Below are 22,800 nucleotides of genomic sequence, written 5' to 3' on the forward strand. Positions count from 1 at the left end.
TAATAAAATTATACCTGTGTTGCATCATTTATAAATAAACTTACCAAATATTTAACATCCAAAATAAAATACTAAAAACAATAATTTAAAACTTAATCTGATATGCACTTTTTCGTGATTTCAAAGCAGTCTTTTATGGCATTAACTGAACTTGGGACCCGTCATAAAAAGTCACAGTTCGGTATGAGTTTGAACCTAGCTGACTCTACCAGTTTAAGTATTTATCACAATGTCTAGTACAAAGATACATCTGGGGAGTACTTACATATGAAAATCAATGGACATAAGGCTAATTCATTGCATCAATAAAACATAGCTACCCATCAGACACAGCTTCAAAGACACAATGTCTTAGTAAAACAATATACATCTACTACATGAACAAGATCATTCAGACTGGAAACCTGCTGGGTCCAATGTTCCCTACAGACTTCTATATAGAACAGAAACTTCTTATTTATTCTGATAAATCATGAACCTGCTGCTTTCTTTTTCATCTCAACATTCAGACGAACTGCCTCCTTTATACAGATAACTGTATATCGAGACAGAACCGGTTCGGTGAGGCTTTAGTAATGCTCCGTAGCTATTAACACTGTTCTTTTAAAATCATTTTAACACTGCACAATTCTATAGAAGTATTTTCAACCTTTCCACGGGCGACATAACAATTTTTTTGTTGCCCATTTACTGGGAACATGATTGGGTTTTTAACTTGTATAGCCTTAATGATCGTCCTTTGAGAAAATAAATGGTCCCCCATGACTCACGTCTTTAAGTGGTTGCTATAAATTTCGGCACCTAATTTTCTTAACTACTGTAGGTAATTAGCCAGGAGTCAATGACACCCCCAGAAACGGTACAATTATCCAGAAATAGTTTTGGTATTGTTTTCAAATTACTGAAAAGAAACTTAATATCAAGAAAGTATTAGTTACTATGGGATAATTAGTGGAGGTATAATTTTAAGTCCCTGTTTTTTTTCCTATAATTTAAAATTTTACCCTTAGTGCGCTACTGAGTGACCAGTCACATCAGCTGGTCTTTTCAGCCTCTTTTTGAACAGTGATGTCTATCTGTAACATTTAACAGAGTCAGGTATAATTAATTTTCCTATCATCCATCGATCAATTGTTTGACTCCAATTTCGACCCGATGTGTTCGTCGTTGACTGACCGATGGTAACAAATAATTGCTTCAGTTTTTAGGTTTGACCATTTCAGAATTATTGATACTAAACTTCCCATCGCAGTACTTTTTTAATTAGTAAATAATTTGCCCCTGAATGTATTAGTGGGTGATTTATAGCATCAACTGGTTGTTATCTGTCTCGCTTCAATAACTTACTTAATGGGGGGAATTAGAACTGTAATTTTCAGTTAAATCTGACTTGAAATAATTGATACATGTTTTGGTTGACATTTTTATCTTTGTTTAAACAATATGTCTGATTAGTGTACTGCGTTTTTGTTAGTTCAATTATTGAGGAGATTATATGAGTGGAGTGACACTCTGGGCACAGATACAGGACATTTCAAACATATAGGTGTACCTGTTTCCAACAAAAGTTGAAAATCTTCAACAGTTCGGGGATACAGGCTGGGGGTCAGGGCAGTGCGAGAGGGTCGGGGTCAGGGATACAGGCTGGGGGTCAGGAATACGGGCTGGGGGTCAGGGCAGAGTGAGGGTGGGGGTAGGGCAGAGTGAGGGTGGGGTTCAGTCAGGGCAGTGCAAGGGTTTGGGTCTGGGCAGAGTGAGGGTGGGGGTCAGGCTATACATATATACCTTTTCCGGACACTTCATAGCAATTTACATCTCTACATCATTATCATCATCATAATCAACAACAACAAATAAGCATAAACAGGATTTGATATTAATCATCTGGTGACAATAGGTAAGTTAACAACTCACTGTCCATTTATTTTCATAAAATATGTACATTTTATTTCAACCAAGTATTAGTTGGGCTTTGACCCCCAACTCGCTTTCCCATTTGTTGATTTAAATATTTAAGTGTTTATTTGGAAAAAGTTTACAACATTCTCATCCCACCTTGTGATAAAGAAGCCCCGGAGACTGGTAAAAGCACTAACGACTCACCTGTAGCCATTCAACACCTGTATATGGCTTTATCAGTTATAAGCTTACCTACGTTTTATTTGTTCTTATCTCTGCACAAGCAGTATCATCTCGCGTGTATTTACAAAGACCTGAAACCCAAGAACAATGGGAGATTTGTCCAGATATGGCTGCTTTTGTTTAATAAATTTATTCAGCAAAACACAAAAAAAATGTACCTTTTACAGCTGTAGACAATGCTATAGAGAACTGTTACCATTCTGTTAATGGACAAAAGAAAAGAAACTGGAAACCTGGAAAGCCAAACTAATATGGGGATTTTCATTCACAGTACACGGCCAATACTACACAAAGTAAAGGAAAAATACATCAATTCTTCTCACTAAACAAAAAACAAGAAAAAAAAATGCACGAAAATGAGAATTTTGTAATTCAATTTATTGTGTCACTGTCACAGCTCATTAAGTAAGGCGCAGACAACCTGCTCGTTAGCTGTTATGAGCGGTAACAGATAGGCTTATAGTGGAAGTATCAATGAGTAGGGCCAAAAACATTTAATTCTCTGATTTGTGACAATTTTGAGCAAAAAAAGGCCAAGAAATAACAATTGTTTGATTTACTGTCCCACACTTTGTTGGTTTGTAAGTATGGTAGGCTCTAAGGGAGATTAGTCTTACACCAATACTGAACAACAACAAATGCCTGAGCTCTTTTATTATCTAAGAATTTGCATACTGCATGTGTGTGTTACATGTACTGTAAGATAAGGCCAAGAAAGTATGAATATATGGTTATCAGTCACCTTTATATCCTCTTTACTACTTTAGTAAGATCTTTAACTCATTCACCCCTGAAAGTTCATAATGAACTATTCCAACCTTTGAATCGGAAGAGTTCAAATGTGTCTTTAGGGGTGAATGAGTTAAGGCTAGCATATTTGATTCTCTGCCATATGCATAACAAACCAAAAAGGGACAGACAAGTCTTGAAGGGGTCAAGCATCTTTATTTTATCTATCTATACATATTGTAATACCAGCTTATAAGTATTATGTTCAGTGCTTCAAGTTTATAGGTATAATTTAGTGCAGACATAAGGAATAGACAAAACAATTCCATAATGTAAAGTCACAACACGTGCAAAGATAGCTTCACCAATCAATAGCTTAAACACATGGGCTTGTTTGCCTTAGTGACAGCTAGCTTATAAAAACACAACATTTAACAAGAACTTTTCATAAAGACTGAAAATAGCTGCAGTTTTCTATTTGTGAATTCAAAACAATCATCCGATGACAAAAAAGATCAAAACATTTTAAAGAGATTTTCACAAAAGCATGTGTTAAAGACTGAATCACTATATCAGACTTAAACTCATTCACCCCTGAAGACACATTTGAACCCTCCCAATTCAATGGTTGGGAATAGTTCATTATGAAATTTCAGGGGGGAATGAGTCAACAGCATGATGGTGCTAGCGTGTTGCTCTACTAAACTTCTGGCTATCCTCTGATACAGCCACATAGATATGTATACATAACTCCTGTAGATAAAATTAACAATATAATGATGGCGCCCATCCTATTACATTACCATATCAATAATTAGTGGCCCGATTGTCTAACCCGGACATATAGTTACACACAGATATTGACAGCTAGTCCACAGATCACCGACGTTTCTATTGTCTGCCTTCCCTGATATGTCTATTTCAATGGTAGCTGTCATTGTGTAAGAATGACACAAATTCCCTCGATTTTAACTGACCTAGAACACCAACTAATGGCCTGAAACCTCTGTAATAGTCTAATGGAAGCAACTGAAAACAGTCTCAAAGCAGTGTTTGATTGGATTTAATGATCATAGACAAATATTGAATAGGTTTCACATCATCAACTTCGATGATCTAAAGCTGAGTATATTCATCAGTTATTCAAACCAATTCAATGACCTAAAATATCTTCATTTATCTAAACCGTAACTCATTTTACTTCAACTTCTAATTTTGCAATTTGTGCGAAATGTAACTACCAAAAGTTAATTGTATTGACCAAAAACATACTGTGTTCAACAATATTTCCAACTATTATCAGATTTCCATTGATTTATCGACATATACCAGAACGAAGCAGGTATTAAGACATTTTTCCCTGGGCCTGTATTTTACACAATAACAGTAAATCATGTCGCCATCAAAAACACCAACAATTAATACAGAGAACGTGTATCGATTTCTGTGTCCTGTCTCTACACTATCACCTACAAACTCGGCTGAACTGAGCAGATCAATGCTAAATGGTGTCCAATTCTCTTTATCTCATTTGTTCTTTACTCGCAAGTTCCTACAAGGTTAGTCTGGCAGAATATCACATGACCAGCACACCAGATCATATGACCAGTCATGTGACAATTTCTCAGATCGAAGTGACCACTCGGGCAGGAGTAATGCTTCAAACCAACTTGTTGAAATTTTCGCACCAGATATTCAATCAGACTTGTTGAATTTTGACACCGTCCGTTCCAACCAAGTTGTTGAATTCTGGCACCAGCTGATTCTTGAAAGCTTGTCTCGTGAGCTTGGAAAGGCTTCATAAGCACAACAGAGTTTTTTTGTTGATTTGTGAAGCCAATTGATTCAGGTAAAGGCGATTGGAGTGTCTCTCTCAGCAAATTGAGGAAGTGTGGTCTTTGTTGATACGAGTCTCAACACAATGCGATATAAATTACCAGCAACTGTTTGTAAACATATACATTTCGGCAGACTTCTCACATACAGGATGTTGAGAACACGGATACGCTTCATACAGAATCGTAGGATTATATTTGCGATAATAAATTACAGTTAATATGACAACCATGCCCTTTGCTACACAATGCAAATCAATCAGATGCTTTAAACCATTACACATTAAACACATTTAAAAAAAAATATGAAACGGGTAACCATTTAATGATTTTTTTGTTTACCATATAATTATACACACATTTACCAAAACAATAATAATAATATACAACATTTGATATAGCGCCCTATCTAGCTAACATAAGCCACTCTAAAGCGCTTTACAGTACATAGATATACAATTAATACAATTAGGATATACAATTTGAGGAATTTGCAGGCGCTGCCTTATCAGGTGCTAACTACTAGTTCTATGCCACCTGGCTAATATCTCCCTATGTGTGTATGCCTGCGTGTGTGCCAGAGATGTATTGTGTGTAAACCTACTTCAAATGTGTTTATTGTGAATACTGAATCAATGTAACAATGTGATATTTTGCCAAACTGGCAAGGAATTGTCTCAATTAGCAAACTGACTTTCTAAAATCCAAAGAGTTTGCTATAAAACAAAATTAATCCATAATACTAATCAAATGCTGACAAAGAATGTCCAAAGATTAATTACATACACATTAATATATGCTTGTGAGTTGAACTTTGCTTTGAAATTAGTATGAAGGATGGGCTGCTATATAGTGCCCAGTAATGCTATATAACATTAAATATTGGGGCAGAAAAAGAACGAATTGAAAAGAAACTTTCCTGTATAAATCTTTAAATAGGGAATTAAATATTTAAATAACCGCATATTAAATATGGTTGAAAGACGTATACATTTTTTGTCCAATATCCTGGGGGTAAACTGAGAGGTAGACTTTGAGGATGGTCCAGGATTTTTGGTACTTAATATTTAGGAGTTATTATGTTAGGGACAAGGGCACATGGTTTGTAAGGTCATGACACAACTTTGTCAAAATCCTAAGGGGCCTTTTCGTGGCCCCTAATGTGACCTTCCACTTGAGCATCTCAACCCCTAATGTACTTATATTATGTAGGGTGATGCAATGCAGAGTGTATAGTTATAAATTTAGTGCTATGGAGTTGGCCTGTTGACCCAGTAAGCCTCTACAAACATGCTTGTCTGGTGCTGAGAACAGAAAACCAGACTCCATATACGCATTACAAAGTCTGGTAGCTTTACACTCGGGTCTTTGATGTAGAGGAATAAGCATCAGGTGCTTTTTAGCAGTGGTCAAGTACTGGTCACTTTTGTCTGTTCCAGCTCAAGGAGCTGATCTATGGACTGGTCAGTTTGGAGAGAAAACAGGATTAAGACTGAAGAGAAGTGTCAACAATAAGCCAAGGGACACAGCTAACTTACATAATGATAAGTCCCTTCGGTTGTGTCAAGTCTGGTTAGTTTTTTAAATATATCTTCTCCAATATTCCACATAACACCTTCCAAATGAATAGACATAATTTTACAACTTCTTGACTTTAGATAAATTAATTAAAATTTTATAAATGCAGATTTATTTCTGAAATTAGGAACTTATGAAAAGATTTTTATAAAAGATTTTCTTCACAGATATATGAGCTGACGAGGCCCTGCCATAATTGGCCCTGTGAGCTAGCAACACTTTAAACCACAGACCTATTTATAACTATTCAAATCCACAAGATTTAAAATCAACAGAGGTGACTTTTATTAGACCATTCAAAAATCTGTTGTTTACATTATCAAGGTATCATACTATCTCAAGCATTGGCAGGTCGAAGGTCAGCATGTACCGCACAAAACGCAGCACCTCCAACACTAACGTAGATAATGCTAATCATTGACATTATTTGTGTTTGAATAAATGTAACATGATTATAACAGGATCTGTTCCCCCCGTGTCACTTCCCCCCTCACAAAGCACGCGTCAGTTTCTACTGATATTTTTCAATGAACTCCCAGATCACGCATCAGCCATTCACTGGCTTGAATAATGGCTGTTAAACGCCGAAATGTAGGTCATTCATTTTATTCTTGTGGTTTAAATTAGTCTGATTATCAGAGTATCAGGTAACTTCGAACAAATCCTGAAATTTGTAAGACTTCAATGGGTTTATTTGACAATAGTTATTATCGAAGAGAAAATAGGCGGGGCACTCGGATAAAAGGCTCCGAAACTTGAACGCTTCAATATCATTTTACGATGATTAAATCATTACGTAATGGATCAAACAGAGCAGAGATTATGTAAATAATTTGTAACCATTGAGATTCGTGGAAGTTATTGTAAGTGGTCTCACAAAGCATGTAGAATTTCCATTGGACAAAAACTACTCTCAAATTTACATAATCTTTTCATTGGTTGTCAATTCTAACATATTTAGATAGATATGATTATACATAAATTTGGGTATCTTTGCTTTTTTCAAGATTTTAAAGACCCAACAGAAAACCATTTTATTAGGCTGACATCACAGATTAATCATATGATTCATTTGTAAAGTCTATTATCCATTCTTTGAGATTGTGCTAAACATCTCCAGCTAGTACGAAATAGACAATATATATATAACGCATTCATATTCTTAACTTTAAAAAAAACAAGAAAACCTCAAAATCTCTTTCAGAAGCAATTAGTTCCGTAAGTTTATTCATTTTTTTTCCCATCATATTGAAATAAGAAATTTGAAAAAAAAAATTAGACTAACAGATTTTCTGAAAATGGCAAACTGTTTTTTAACATCCGGCCTACCTTATAAATAAAAAAAAAAAAATTAACTTTAAAAAGCAAAGTTATTTTGTTTCCAAACATTTGCTTTGGGTTATAGTAAGTATGGATTGTAGAAAGGTCGTGTAAGATACTAATTCCTAACTTAAACATTTCAATAGCAAAGATGGAGCCTAGACCATCAAATACTCTCAAAAAAGGGTTTGGAGATGGCCCCTTTTGGCTAGCAGATGCAGCATTTCATTCATCAGAATTTGGCGAGGCCCATGGTATAGCATTCATGAATAGAAAGCCTGGAAATTTACATAAAATAACAGTACAACATCCATTACTGGAGGCAAATTCTGATTACTCAGCTGTTCACTGAAAAAATGACGTAGAGTTCTCGAAGTCTCGAAGGTTTTATGTCACATTTCAAACCAATTCTTTTTCGCGAGGATATCAATTGTTAACATCATTTTATTTATTTATTTTCATTTATCCAACAAAAATATCAGGTATCCATTATTTAAATTAATTGGAATGATTTAAATGTATGTTGAAATTACAGATAGGTGTGTCAAGATTTGTTTGTTCAGCATCACCGGTAGTTTACTACCTAAAGACTTGGTTTAAAACTGACGCCTTTAAAAAGGTATTTTAACAGATCAACATAGATAGTGATTTAAATCTAAGAAACTTGTCGCTTTATCTTTTTGATGGAATACATAACTACACGTGACATGTTCCCGATACCAGCGAGATAGTAGCCTCATAAACAAATATCGTACCTGGCTAAAAAATCGACATTTTCCAATATAATAACAAGTAGGAATATGAGACCTATAGACTCACGTAAAATGTGTTTAATATTAGCCGATGAATTTACTTCACAACTTCTTCTGTTTTCCAGAGGCTAATTACATGACCATAGTTCTTGTGGGTTTTCTATGTCGTTTTCCTTGATATCTTTTTCTAACAAAACCAATATTATTTTGAAACATGTTTGCTTTAAATCAGTGATATTGAAATAATTAAGGTTAAAGTAAACAATAGTCTCTTCAAGATTCATCTGTGTCAAATTGTGTGTAGGCTTCAGTCAAAACGGTTTGATTCAATGTTGTCAGCTCAAAAAAGACATTTGACAATGAAGCTGATATCTTAAAACCACAAAGGAATCAAGCATTCTGTTGTTTACATCTTAAAACCACAAAGGAATCAAGCATTCTGCTGTTTACATCTTAAAACCACAAAGGAATCAAGCATTCTGCTGTTTACATCTTAAAACCACAAAGGAATCAAGCATTCTGCTGTTTACATCTTAAAACCACAAAGGAATCAAGCATTCTGCTGTTTACATCTTAAAACCACAAAGGAATCAAGCATTCTGTTGTTTACAAAGATAATATCAAAAGGATCATTAAATTTGGAAGCTAGCACAGACGGACATTATATTCACCGAAATGTCATACACCATGTGACAATTTGACAGAAGAGTTCTCTCAGGGGCAGTAACACAAAGCATAGGGATCTCATACAACAAATGTCTAACCTTTTTACAACATTTTTGAATTGTAACAAACTTCATATTATGAAGATAGAAATAGTGTCCAGTAGTACAGTCTCGCTACAAAACAAACAATATTTCTAATATAGTAAAAGTTCAATTCATCTTTCAGTTATCAAAACATTTTAGTTGTTTGAATTTGCCAAAAATGTTCTCACATTTCATTTGCAATTCAAGCCAAACTTTCATACTTATTCTTCTATAAATGTTCATAAAGTTGAGAAACATTTTAAAAGCATTTTAAGTATTCGAGAGTTCTTAATTGCAATCTTCTGTATTTTTTTAATTTTCTTTAAAATTAAAACCTTTGAAAAAAAATGCTAACAGGAATGTTTATTATTTAACACCTCAGTTCAATCTGAATACATCTCAGTTAAAAGCGTTCAGGACAACACAACGGCTTTGCTCTAAATGATAGAGTGAATGATCTTATTTAATACTTTAGACGCCAAGTTTGAACATAAATTTCCTCAACACAATGTGGAAGCTTTATTCAATCAGATTCTAATAAATAGGATTCCATGATCATGTCTGTGGAATTTACTGGGATATCATTTAATTTCTTAATATAAGATCTACACATAATTATTGATAGAGATAGGTTGAGGTCAGACTGTGTGTAAGTACTGTGGCGACACATTAACACTGAACTGGCTCCGACAGAACATTTGTCATTACGAGCTGCAATAAAATTTCAACTGAATACACTTTAGGACAGAAATAATTCTATAGCATCCTTTATAAATCTGCACAAAAAATGAAAATCTTATCTTTTTTGTTGTCAAATATCTACAGTAAGATAGCATTGATCATCGTGAAGTCACGATGAAAACGAAACTGCATTACATGGTTAGAAAAAAGCATGAAGATGTAATGAAATTGAACTCCGTCAACTTTAAAATTTGAACTATGAAATAAAATTTCATTACCAGTTTAATCCAGTGTAATTTTACCGTAAATTATATGATTTATCTGTCTGTGTGTCAGGAATAAATGTAACTTCACCCGACATCAAATGATCAGAAAATATCAATGGAGCATTTCACCTGATTATCGCAGCCATCTATTCTCACTCTTTATTCAAATTAATGGACAAAAATGTTCTTTTCAAATATATGTAATACAATTTGGTCGGTTATAAATGTACTTTCAGTTTACTATCTAGAATCATTGTGTAATTTTCCGTATATAAAAAGTCACCAGAGTGCCCTATCTTAAATCATGCTGTAATTTGCACTAGAAATATGAAAAGGAACAAAACACTGTACTCCGGTTATCACTTTCCCGCTACTTTAAATTTGTTTCAGCATTCAACCGGATAAAATTTACTGAACTAATAATTCTTTGAAGTGTACCATTACCCCGATCAATTTCAAATGTAATTTCTCTGCCATCTGAGAGAACAGATTGACACAGAACAAGACTGAGTATACTGCCATATACCAGGAAAATTACCATAACCTTTTCCTCAAACAAACAAAAAACTTTCTTTTCTCTCAGATGACCGCATAAATTTCATTCATAAAACCATCCACTCATTTGAGGGACCTGAAGGGCAACACTAGTCACCTGAGGCACACAAGTTGTTTTTTGGGTTTTTTTTTTAACTGTTTATTCATTACAGCATCTAAAGGGATAAAGTCTTGCTGATGCTCCTATATTCCCTGACATAATAGGAAATGAGTCTGGGATTACAACCTGGGACAGCCTAACTTAAGTTGAATCTATAACTAACTAAGCTACCTGGCCACTGGCGTGTCCACCGGTCCAGTTCCACTACACTCCTCCCTCTTCCATGAAGTCTTTAGCCCCAAACACTAAAGACTCAATACCTTTATTATAGCAGTAAGTATGAATAGAATTTTTTTCTCATAGTTTGTCAAAAAATTGAAGAGGTATAATTCAAGCCGTACAACATTGCATGATCATTGGGGGGGCTAGATGCTGCAAGTATAACCCCATACAGTATGGCCGTATTCCTTTATCGTGATCCTATCGGTTGAACCGCTTTGATAAGAGTTGTTCGTTGATGAAATAAGGCCTGCATAAACATTTGCATGTCCGCAAGGATTGGACAATCCCTTTTTCATTAGGTTTCCTATTTTTCTGTTTCTGTTATACAGCAGTCCTTGATTGACGAATCATCAGAGGACAGTATTAATTACTTGTGGGAAATTGAAATATTAGAAAAAAGATTTAATAACGTAGGTTCATCCTATACTCTGGGTATATTATCACAATTATCACAATTATCACCATTCTATACACAAAAATAACGACATGTAAGTTAGCTTAATTGATCATAAAAGGGACATAACTCTATTTTTTTTTAATATATTGATGTTTCCTCATAGTTTCATTTTACCTTTTCATACTGAATTTTGTCTGCATAAAGCTTGTGATATATCTTGTTATATAAAATTGAGTCTACCTAAAAATGTTTTTTTTATATAGATCTTTTTTAGAAAGGTACATATTGTCAGTAATTCAATTTGTAGTTTGTTTGTTTATGTCAATGTCATAAACTTTTGATATTGTAATAAATTTCACACATTTAAATCAAAATCAGGATTTCTCTATAGATTGTATACTGAATGTATCAATTTGCCCCTAAAATAACCTCTAATTTGTCATACTTTTTCTACTCACTATAATGATAACAAAGCTTATTTCTTCAAACTCCCTTTGATTAGACAATTGTCAGTTTTCTTGGACAATTGTCAGTTTTCAAATTTTATGATTTTTTTGTCAATTCCAGTAAAAACATAATATTCCATCTTATTCATGGAATCTACCAAAAGAACCAATTAAAGAATAATTTTCCTTCTGGTACCTCATTTTGATTTGTCAGTTTCAAAAACCTGGCAGCGAATTCCCCCATGTCTGGCCTATGGCCTAGTGAACCTTTTGTGATATTTGTGTACTCAATAACACTATCTGCCCCCATTAACAGAAGTAGCACACGATTATAAATGTCAGCACTGATACTGTGGATGTCAAATTTGTGCATCGCTGCTTCTGTTTATTTCATCAATGAATATATAAACAGTTGTGTACCATTTAAAAGGCCGTTTTGACACATCTGAAAAATGTATACTGCTTATATATATAATATAAACCCAATTTAGGCCCCAGATACAACTTAACATAATCTGCTCATTGTGAGATTCTTAAGTAAATTAATGTAAAACTCTTCTTGATTAATTAACTGATTCATATATCCATCCTGCGAAAAACCAAAACCATTCTAGAAGAATTTCACTAGTATTAAAGCTAATTTAGAAACCAATATTATGTTTCGTGACAGATTTGACAGCTAAATAATGACGCCTTTCTGGAGTCCAAATTTACAGAATTCCTACATAAATAATAGCTATGAATGGTAATGACTTACACAAAAACATTTGTTCTATCTCGTACAGATGTGGGCATTGTCTCGCTGGATCACCCTTCCCACTCAGCATCCATCAAACCAGGTATTGACAAGATAAACGTCAATACCATGTCGCAGATAACAGCCATCGTTTTTGTACGACTAGACAATGGGTGTTTCCGAGACACTTTTTGTGTGTAACAACTTTTTCTCTCAAACACACCATTAAGTTTATACAAGACAAATAGCACCAAGCTAAAATTGGTCTCGTGATATTAGCTTTGGTCTCGTGATATTAGCTTTGGTTTCGTGATATTAACTTTGGTTTGACTGAATCGTTACTACCCCAACCTTACAAACATACAGCCAGGTTCAATACCCGTAGTCATCAAATTGTGGAAGTTTCAGACAATTTTTTTCTCCAGACTAAATTCAATCTAATGACATTATGTACTTGAATATCAGTTTACATTCAAATTATACTTTGATGAAAGAGAACTCTAACAAATACAATGTATTACATGGATTTGTATAGACATTACCATACACAAGGAGTTCGTATATACCTATTGGGAATGTACTTATCATTTATTTCAATTTCTCAAAATATCTCGTTCAATTTTTTTACACAGGTAAACGTTAAGGTACTAGCGAGTCTCAGACAGGTACAGTATGATCAGGTAAGTTACTAACGAACCTAAGACAGGTGAGCAATCCATCTACTCAATCATCAACAGATGTAAGTTCCGCATATCTGACCAAGTGTGATTGATGGATGGACATCAACTGACCAGACGGCTGTGGTTTATAATATACACCAGCCAGTACTGACCATTGGTCACAGACTGACCTAGATGACATCATTTGCAGAAATATTATACACTTGTCCTCCAGGTACGATTACTAATTTTCTACCTATGGTAGTCAAATATTACCAATTTATAATACCTACACCAATACACAGAGCTCAGAATATTGCAGGAGAGATTTCACTGAATATCACATTACAGTTTATATCATGTTACAGTTAATATCACATTACAGTTTATATCATGTTATAGTAAATATCACATTATAGTTTATATCATGTTACAGTTAATATCACATTACAGTTTATATCATGGTAATAAATTGCTCTGTATGCATCATATGTAGTGAAGAGATTTCTNTAGCTTTGGTCTCGTGATATAGCTTTGGTCTCGTGATATAGCTTTGGTCTCGTGATATTAGCTTTGGTCTCGTGATATTAGCTTTGGTCTCGTGATATAGCTTTGGTCTCGTGATATTAGCTTTGGTCTCATGATATAGCTTTGGTCTCGTGACTGAATCGTCACTACCCACACCTTACACACATACAGCCAGGTTCCATACCCGTAGTCATCAAATTGTGGAAGTATCGGACAATATTTTTCTCCAGACTAAAGTCAATCTAATGACATTATGCACTTGTATGTCAGTTTACATTCAAATTATACTTTGATGAAAGAAAACTCTAACAAATACAATGTATTACATGGATTTGTATAGACATTACCATACACAAGGAGTTGGTATATACGTATTGGGAATGTACTTATCATTTATTTCAATTTCTCAAAATATCTCATATTTTTACACAGGTAAACGTTAAGGTACTAACGAGTCTCAGACAGGTACAGTATGATCAGGTAAGTTACTAACGAACCTAAGACAGGTGAGCGATCCATCTGCTCAATCATCAGCAGATGTAAGTTCCGCATATCTGACCAAGTGTGATTGATGGATGGACATCAACTGACCAGACGGCTGTGGTTTATAATATACACCAGCCAGTACTGACCATTGGTCACAGACTGACCTAGATGACATCATTTGCAGAAATATTATACACTTGTCCTCCAGGTACGATTACTAATTTTCTACCTATGGTAGTCAAATATTACCAATTTATAATACCTACACCAATACACAGAGCTCAGAATATTGCAGGAGAGATTTCACTGAATATCACATTACAGTTTATATCATGTTACAGTTAATATCACATTACAGTTTATATCATGTTACAGTTAATATCACATTACAGTTTATATCATGTTATAGTAAATATCACATTATAGTTTATATCATGTTACAGTTAATATCACATTACAGTTTATATCATGTTACAGTTAATATCACATTACAGTTTATATCATGGTAATAAATTGCTCTGTATGCATCATATGTAGTGAAGAGATTTCTTTCAACCTTTGACATTTAGTAATTTCGGAAAGTAAAGCTGACATCTACCCTGTTTTATCATTTACCAAGGACTGTAGAAAATCATCATGCAGCTGCAGTGAATTTAAATCATCTGTACTCTCTAAACCATTGTTTACGAATGCTGAAAATTGGAAAACGACGTCATCATTTGAAGATTTTAAGCAGGAGTCTCACTCTGTTACCTTGGAAAAAGGAAGTTTCCCAATAAAAACAAAAGTCCTTGAAAATGTTCAGGTGTAAAATATCCGATAAACACATCAGAAGGGTGATAAATATAATTTAAAAACTCACCTGAGCCTTCATCAGACAACTCCGACTCGGAGATGGACGGTACTTTCTGGATATTTCCAAGGGAGGGCACTCTGTGGTCATCAAGGCTATCTTGGCGGGAAAATAGGCAAGGGGCTTGCTCCATCTCCCTAGTGAGCTGGGGGTCAAAGGTCAACTGTAAAATAAAAGGGAATTTGAACATAACTTTACTAAAAAAAATCTTTATATATATACAGTTACCTCCCCTTAGATTCATTTACTATGCAACTGTAGCAAAATAGATCCAGGACCCTTCTGTTGACCATGGAACTCCATCGTTTGGAGTGAAGGTGTAACAATTTGGGGTCAAGGGCTAGAATCCTGGTCTTGCATGCTGACATTCACAAAATGTTGTTGCTTATTTTTATTTCATTTTTAGAAATGATTTACAGAAAGATAAACACCGAAAATTGCAAATGGGGATTACATTTACCTTCAAAAGTATTTGCGTATTGCAGAGTTATCTTCTCTTGTGAACATGTATTGCTTGTTACGTCATTGGTTTGTGTGAGAAAATTACGTTGTTTTCTCAAAAATTGATGACGTAACTCTCACAAACAAATGACGTAACAATCAATTCCTGCTCACAAGAGAAGATAACTCTGCAATACGCAAAGACGGAACAGGAAAAAGGTGACAATAAATAGGACATAGTGTAGTCGTTTCATCTGGGATCCATTCAGTTCTGCTGTAGCTTATAACTCAGAGGAAGATTAAGCACAAAGTTCATAGATAATTAATGAATAAAGACAAATCGGAGATTAAACGGGCCTAAAGCAGTGTGGTATAAGAGAGAAAACAGAAGCAAATTCAATTTTGAAAGTTCACAAATATTTTTAAATAATTTCTACGTTTTTAAACAAATTTAACTAGAGGTTAAATAGACTACAGAAAACTAAAGCAAGTATTTTTTCTTTATACTTCACAAATGTTTTTCAAACATAGTTTCAGAACTCTTACCTTTAGCTGCCTCATGGCTCTATTTTAAACCACAAACTTGTAAAGATAACATTCGAACGTTCTACCGTCAACACATGCACTAGGAAGACACTAAACAATAACCCAAAAGAAAATATATTGCTCAATTTTCAAAATCCGGAACGGCATAATTTTTGCCCAGGTATCAATGAAATACACAGCTACAGGTACACATGAGTCATGGGTATTAGATTATACCATTAATACTGTTACCTGGGGATTCCAAAAATAGACCTCACCAACGGTTTGTTACCATAACGCTATCAATCAGGCTGTTTTACCTGTCCGACGACAGTTTATCTCCTATACCTATAGCCTGCCAACGTGTTTGCAAAACTCTTGAACTTTTAAACTGTTTTGTTTAACTTTTATTCAGGTTGTTATGACACGTGTCTTTCCCCAGGCAGTGATAATCGTAGCATAATTTTTACCGTGACTACGGTGAAAGATCGGCCGTATTTCTGTTTAATGTACAGACAGTTCACTGCTCACGTAATTATGATGTCATTTTTACCTTGACTACAGTCTATAATTACCAGAAATAACCAACGTGTAAATGTTTCCCTGAATATGACATAATAAACTCATGATACTTGATACAACACAGACCCTTATCTCAAAGGGACTGTTACTGTTATTAAAAGAGAAGACCTTATCCAAGTTCATTTTCCATTTTGATTCCTAGTTGAATCTTTACATGAAAGCAACATGTCCTTGCAAACTGGAGGACCTGCTCTCGACTGTTACTATGCCGTTTCTACAGTAACCTAACCTGTTTCTACCGTACACTTTTGCACACATTTCTTTCCCATGCTAATTAATAACATCAAATTAACACACTGTCTGATTTCATGAATTAGAATTATTTTGATAAACTAATAATTACTAACATACGGAAAAATGTCTATTTTCTGTGGTAACTTTGACTAAGCCGACATTTACTCCCACAGTAATTAATCTGACTCTCTAATTAATTCCAAGTGTTTCGACTTTTTCACACGGTTAACCGTAAAACAGAAATGTTGTCCATTGTTTGCCGGTAAACCCTGCAGTCACTAACGCAATAACATAGATAATTGATACAAGCTTTTCCAAAGGCTAAAGAAAAACACTTCATCATCTTATTCCTCAAGCATGGTAAATCAATAAAATCTCACTATATCTTGATTTTCAACCAAAATAGGTTCATATTTCACATCCAGATATACACATTCCGGCACAACTATCAGCAATTTTGCTACAAAATTATTCCAAATTATAAAAAAATACCAGATATTTTTTAAAGCAAAAGTATTGTATGCTAACAATGCTTGGAGTGTTTGGATGCAACACGGCTGCCTTAAATGATAAGTTTATGTGTTAGTCAATACAAGCATTGTTCTCTATCAATAAAATGTATGTGAAAGCAAAACACTGCATAACTAGTGGAAGGGAATTAAAACAACAAAGAGCAAATTACTTAATCAATTTTCCAACAGTCGTCTGAAACCAACAGTACAGCCTTTGAATGTTATAACGATTGAAATTATTTTCCGGTGTCGACTTGGAACAGATTTCCCCGCCTTTGAAAACATAAACAGTGAAATTATTTTCCTGGAGTCCACGAAAACACATCTTTTGAAGCCCTGGATCGTAACCATAAAATACTGTCCAAGTGTTAAACAGACACATTTCGTTAGTTCGCTTTGAAGGCAAAACGCAGATATCTGTGATTCCTTCATATTGTAAGCTATAAATTCAAATCTTAGACGTGGCTATCATCATCTTCATCTCACTGATGTTTATAGTTTTGATTACAAAAAATGCATCCCAAATATTGAGAAACAGTAGGAGCTAAGTTGCATTCTATTTTTTCAATTTTAAAAGACAAAAATATCAGCAAAGTTTGGATTTTTGCTAGCATTCACCCTCAGAAACCATCAGAAGATCCAAATGATTGATGAATATTTGTCTGTTGTCATCTTCAAAAAGATCATATTCATGCAAAACAAACCTACATTGTCATTCCAAAACCCTAGTGTTTTAAAAAGAAAGTACAACATTGTGTTTACCAATCAGGCTTTATGTAGAATTGAGCCCTAGTTTATTTCACAGTACAGTTTTAAGTTTTAGGAAGAACTTGCTCTCAAGAGTTAAAGTTGAATGAAAACAAAATCTCTGTACAAGACTTTTTTATTAGCTGGTAAACCAATCCTATTTTAACCAAAACAATCTTGGGTTTAGCTCCCTTTCATATGATGACATCTGCAGACAGTGGAAGGCCAGTCATTAATCGGAGATAACGCTCCGGATCATTTTTACAATATATCTGTATATCAGCTTCATCCAATATCAATTTCAATATGTTTAGCTAGTAAAATTATCCAAACATCTGTAGTCCATTTTAAAAATAATTTATCCACATTACATGATTACAGTTATCGCCAATTTATCAGTATTCGACACTTAATATTTTTACTTAACTCATTTGAAGGATATATATATATACTTTTTGTAAGTAAAACTCAAATAAGAATTTGGTGCTACACCTGTTTGGTTTCGTTTATATAGCGGGGCTTTGGGGCAATCTTGCGATAAATTCAGCATTATTTCCCAAAGACCTTATTTTTGGTAAAAAGACTATTGAAGCAGAGTTAACTCATTCACCCCTGAAGACACATTTGAATTCTCCCAATTCCAAGGTTGGAATAGTTCATTATGAAAATTAAGGGGAGAAGGAGTTAACATCAAGAGGACCCACCCTCCTTCTAAATCATAGTTTTTAAATATGAAACTTGAAATACAGACATTTATTTATTAAGACCTCATTCCGAATGAAGATCCATTGCTAATCTTAATCAACTTTAATTTCCATCATGAACTCGGTTTTTGAAAACCAATTAAAGGTTTTTAACAACTTGTTTAAGCAATTAGACTAGTTACTAACCCTAAGTTTCAAACCATCTGCTCCTTTCAAATTAATAAAATATTTGAGGTAACTTTGACAGGTTACTGACCATAAGTTTAAAACCTTTTACCTCTTTTAGATCCAATGATTATAATCTATAGTCAGTACTGTAGTTTATCTAACAGACTTGCTAAAGTCTACCACCGAAACATGAAATTGTTTATCACCACCACCTTAGCCATTTCAGCTAATACATTAACAAGCTCATTCCAGATTTTTCTCCATCAACACTAACATGTTAACATTTTTTTCTGTTACTTGTATCTGAGTTACAGCCTTAATAATTCAAAACATCTACATCAATCGATACATTTTACCACACCTGAGGCTATGTAAACCTGTATAGTCTGTATTAATACTGATAACACATAATTCAACATCAGCAGTATCCCTAGACATTCAGAAATAGATTTGCTGGCCTTAAATAATGTTAAATCTCATTGTCTGAGCTCTAAATTCATCACTTTAGAAAAAGCAAAACTCATCGTAAAATAACTGTCTTGATAATATGACAACTAGATCATATGAATTTTTTTTAGGAACAAGTTGACAAAATTGAAAAAAAGATATCCCCTTTTCTTATCAGGCGATAAATTTTGAGTTTAGGTCTTTAATTTATATTTCATTTTCTAGGACAATTACAAATATAAAACTATTAAGCATGCTTTTGGGTCTACATCATATTATGCACCAAATCTGAACATGGAAGGAAACTTGAGTATCCAAAAATAAACCTCACACATTTAAAGATGAGCAGATGATTTGATACATTTTCTCATCCAATTAGTGAATCAAACCCTGGAGGTCTTAGTAAAAGACAAGTGTGATAACCTAACATTATACCCCCACCTTACGTAACATTTAAGTGACTCTGATCTCTCTAGGGACACCAATTGCACTGACAACGCTGTTATATTACATTATACTTATATTTAGATAATTATTTAATATGAAATGAAATTTTAATCTCATACATGTCAGAGATGTATAAACTAGAGAGAAACTGCCTCTTTCTCTCCCCGAGGCGTACCCTCTTTACTGTGGTCTATTTGGATGACATCAATTTCATTGCTACGGCCTATGATATCTTAGAGGATTTCCGAAGAGCAAATTACAGCGGCCATCACTCATCGTTGTGAATTTGTATGTTAAATTTTGATTTTACCTAGAAGGCCTTTGTGAACATAATTTGATCATTAATATTATTTATATTGTTGTTCTAAATTTCAGCATCATGAACACTTACAAAACTTGTTAATTAATATGAGAATACACCATGATTTCAGAATCTATTATGAGAAGCCATCTCTGGCAGCCATTACACGGTCAATTTTAAATCGGTTCGGTGATTTGTATTCTATAATATTTTATTATTGTTCTTTTTATATATCAACTTCATTAAATATTTTTAATATTGATTGATTTATCGACAACAAAAAATTCAAGAAAAGAAAATGATTTCATAATAAAATCTTTTTTAAGAGCATAGAAATGAGCATGTTATTCACTTTACACCTATTTGTTAGTTGTGTAATTCAAAGCTTATAATGGGACACTTGTAACGAACTTCTGGGGTAAAGTCATCACAGGTGTGAATGTGACTTACCTGTGGTGAGATCTTACGTGAGCTGAACTAAGGGAGGCAGGTCAAAGTGCTTTTTTTTATCCATGAATTGCTTTATATATATCCATTTCAGTATTTAGATGGACTTCTATTATCATTTAGTTAATTATTGCAATTGGTAAGTAAAAATTGTCAATGATACTTTTTACAATTATAAACGAAAGTCGATACCGCCACAGACTTAGATAACTAATCTAAATTAGTGATACCGCCTATAACATGTGTGACCGCAGCCCAAGTCTAGCGACGGATCTTAATACAATAGGCTCATGCGCGCGTTTGTGAGATCTTCATGAGTTTCCAATCTCTGGCGTTATAGGTCTCTGTACATGTATACGTACAGTACAGCATTTGTCAATGATCATGCTGGTAGGAACACAGGTTGGTTACACTCTTATAATTCCATAAAGGCCATTACTGTTCAATATCAGTAAGTATTTATGTATAAAGATCATAGACTTATATTTCATCTTCATGTGTCATAACCTATTATTATCTTAGTAAAATGAGGTCCGGAGCTTAGCTGACATACAATACTTTGAAAGTATACCTATTTAACAGTTCAAGATGACTTAGATGCATTTTAGATAGATTTATATTTCATGTAGATAATGTATTTTTTGTATGAAATTGAAACAGTTTAAAATACCCCTCTTTGGGCCCCATATATTTTTTATGAATGGACAGATCTACTCACCATTTTCGGGATTCGGCGCTTGTTTGATCTTGGTTTCCGAGAGTCTTGTCCAAAAAAGTCGACACACTCTATTCCAACATCAGAGATATCCGCATCCATGTTCAAGCTAAAAATCAAGAAAAAACCAGTCTAGAATTTTATCAGAGAGATTATCTTCGCCATATTTTCACATTACAGGCCTTTGTTTACCCGGACAGTAAATAGGCCACGGGTAAAACAACACACCCAAAACACGGGACAGCAGTGTAGCACACGTGCAAACTAAACAAATATATTTTTAAACCACCTAGGTTTTACTAGTAAACTCAGAGGAGATATCTTACCGTTCTTTAGACAGTTTACCGTCGGACAGCTGTGAAGCACTTTCTAGACGTCCACGCCGATGGCAATAAGAAAATTGACCCGTCTAGGCGCTAAGGTCGATTTTGTCCCGGCCTACAGCTCTTGTGGTCCGCCTAACTTTGTCATAGAGTCAGCCACACTAACTGTCCGGTTATAATTACTTGTAGGATAATTTTGCAACGCAGAAGTCGATGAAAATTCGATTATTTTAGCGTGACCTACTTAGCGCCAGGTGATCGTTCACTAACCACACTGCCGATTCATGAAAATATTGGCTCAATGAGGCCACGATGTATTGGCTTCGCTGATTGGCTGGGGTTGTGTATTTACTTTCAACACGATTAGGTACCGTTATGTCGGTAAAAACGACGGCGATAAAAGTGAAACGTGTTAGCTTTCATTTTTGAAAACATTTTTTCCTGTAAACATTTGAATCTATTTTTTTTTGCTTTAATAGTGAACCGACGAAGATTTCTCTGTTCCGTACGATAAATTTCCGTTAAAAATGAACGCTTGCATCGCAATATATGTAATATAATGTTGCATTAAACATTGTTGACATTGCCATACGGTTATGTGTATTTACAAAATAAGTTTTCATTAAACACAAACAATGTTAAACCATGTACACTTATAGGATTCAACTAATTATTTAACCAATCGAATTAAGAATAAAGTGAGATGGAAGAAGGGATCCTACAAATATCTCTATATAATTTCTATTGATTTTCTATAAAAAAAAAGACAGATTATCCCCCAACAAATAAATAAAAATAGAATGACATTTATTCATAATTTTCTGCAATTATCCATTTCTCTAATTCGAATTATAACACTTATTATTTATATTTCTAGTAACTTAGAAATAACCAAAGGGACAAATATATCATAACAGTTATGCTATGTTTGCAAATAAAGCCCCCCCCCCCCCCCCCCAAACTCATTGGCGATAATATATCATTACATATTTACCGAAAGTGGATTTGACCCCTTAACCGCCTTAAACGTCTACTATTACCATAACACATTATCTTAGTTCAAATTGAGTAAATTTCTCGGATCCCTGTGTAAATGACACGTAGTATTAACAATATAATACATTGTATTTGATATTATTCTCAGTAACAGAATGATTTATTTAACATTGATAA

At 34.2% G+C, this 22,800-nt stretch overlaps 1 protein-coding gene across 3 annotated transcripts in view; it reads right to left on the reverse strand.

The window, feature by feature from the left end:
- Window positions 1-21,908, reverse strand: part of LOC110458971 (protein c-ets-1-B-like) — an 83,695-nt gene extending 61,787 nt beyond the window's left edge. For 2 of the 3 annotated variants that reach the window (XM_021510964.1, XM_021510962.1), the window contains exons 1-3: window positions 21,631-21,908; window positions 21,308-21,413; window positions 15,044-15,197 (exon numbers count right to left, since the gene is read on the reverse strand). In XM_021510964.1, coding sequence (XP_021366639.1) covers window positions 15,044-15,197; window positions 21,308-21,406 — 253 coding nt within the window. In that variant the 5' untranslated portion in view covers window positions 21,407-21,413; window positions 21,631-21,908. Of the gene's footprint in view, window positions 1-15,043; window positions 15,198-16,021; window positions 16,203-21,307; window positions 21,414-21,630 lie in introns of those variants that run through there. The other variant, XM_021510963.1, reaches the window with a different exon arrangement.
- Between the last annotated feature and the right edge of the window lie 892 nt (window positions 21,909-22,800).

Source organism: Mizuhopecten yessoensis, unplaced genomic scaffold (genome assembly GCF_002113885.1).
Source record: "Mizuhopecten yessoensis strain PY_sf001 unplaced genomic scaffold, ASM211388v2 scaffold9887, whole genome shotgun sequence".
Lineage (NCBI taxonomy): Eukaryota > Metazoa > Mollusca > Bivalvia > Pectinida > Pectinidae > Mizuhopecten > Mizuhopecten yessoensis.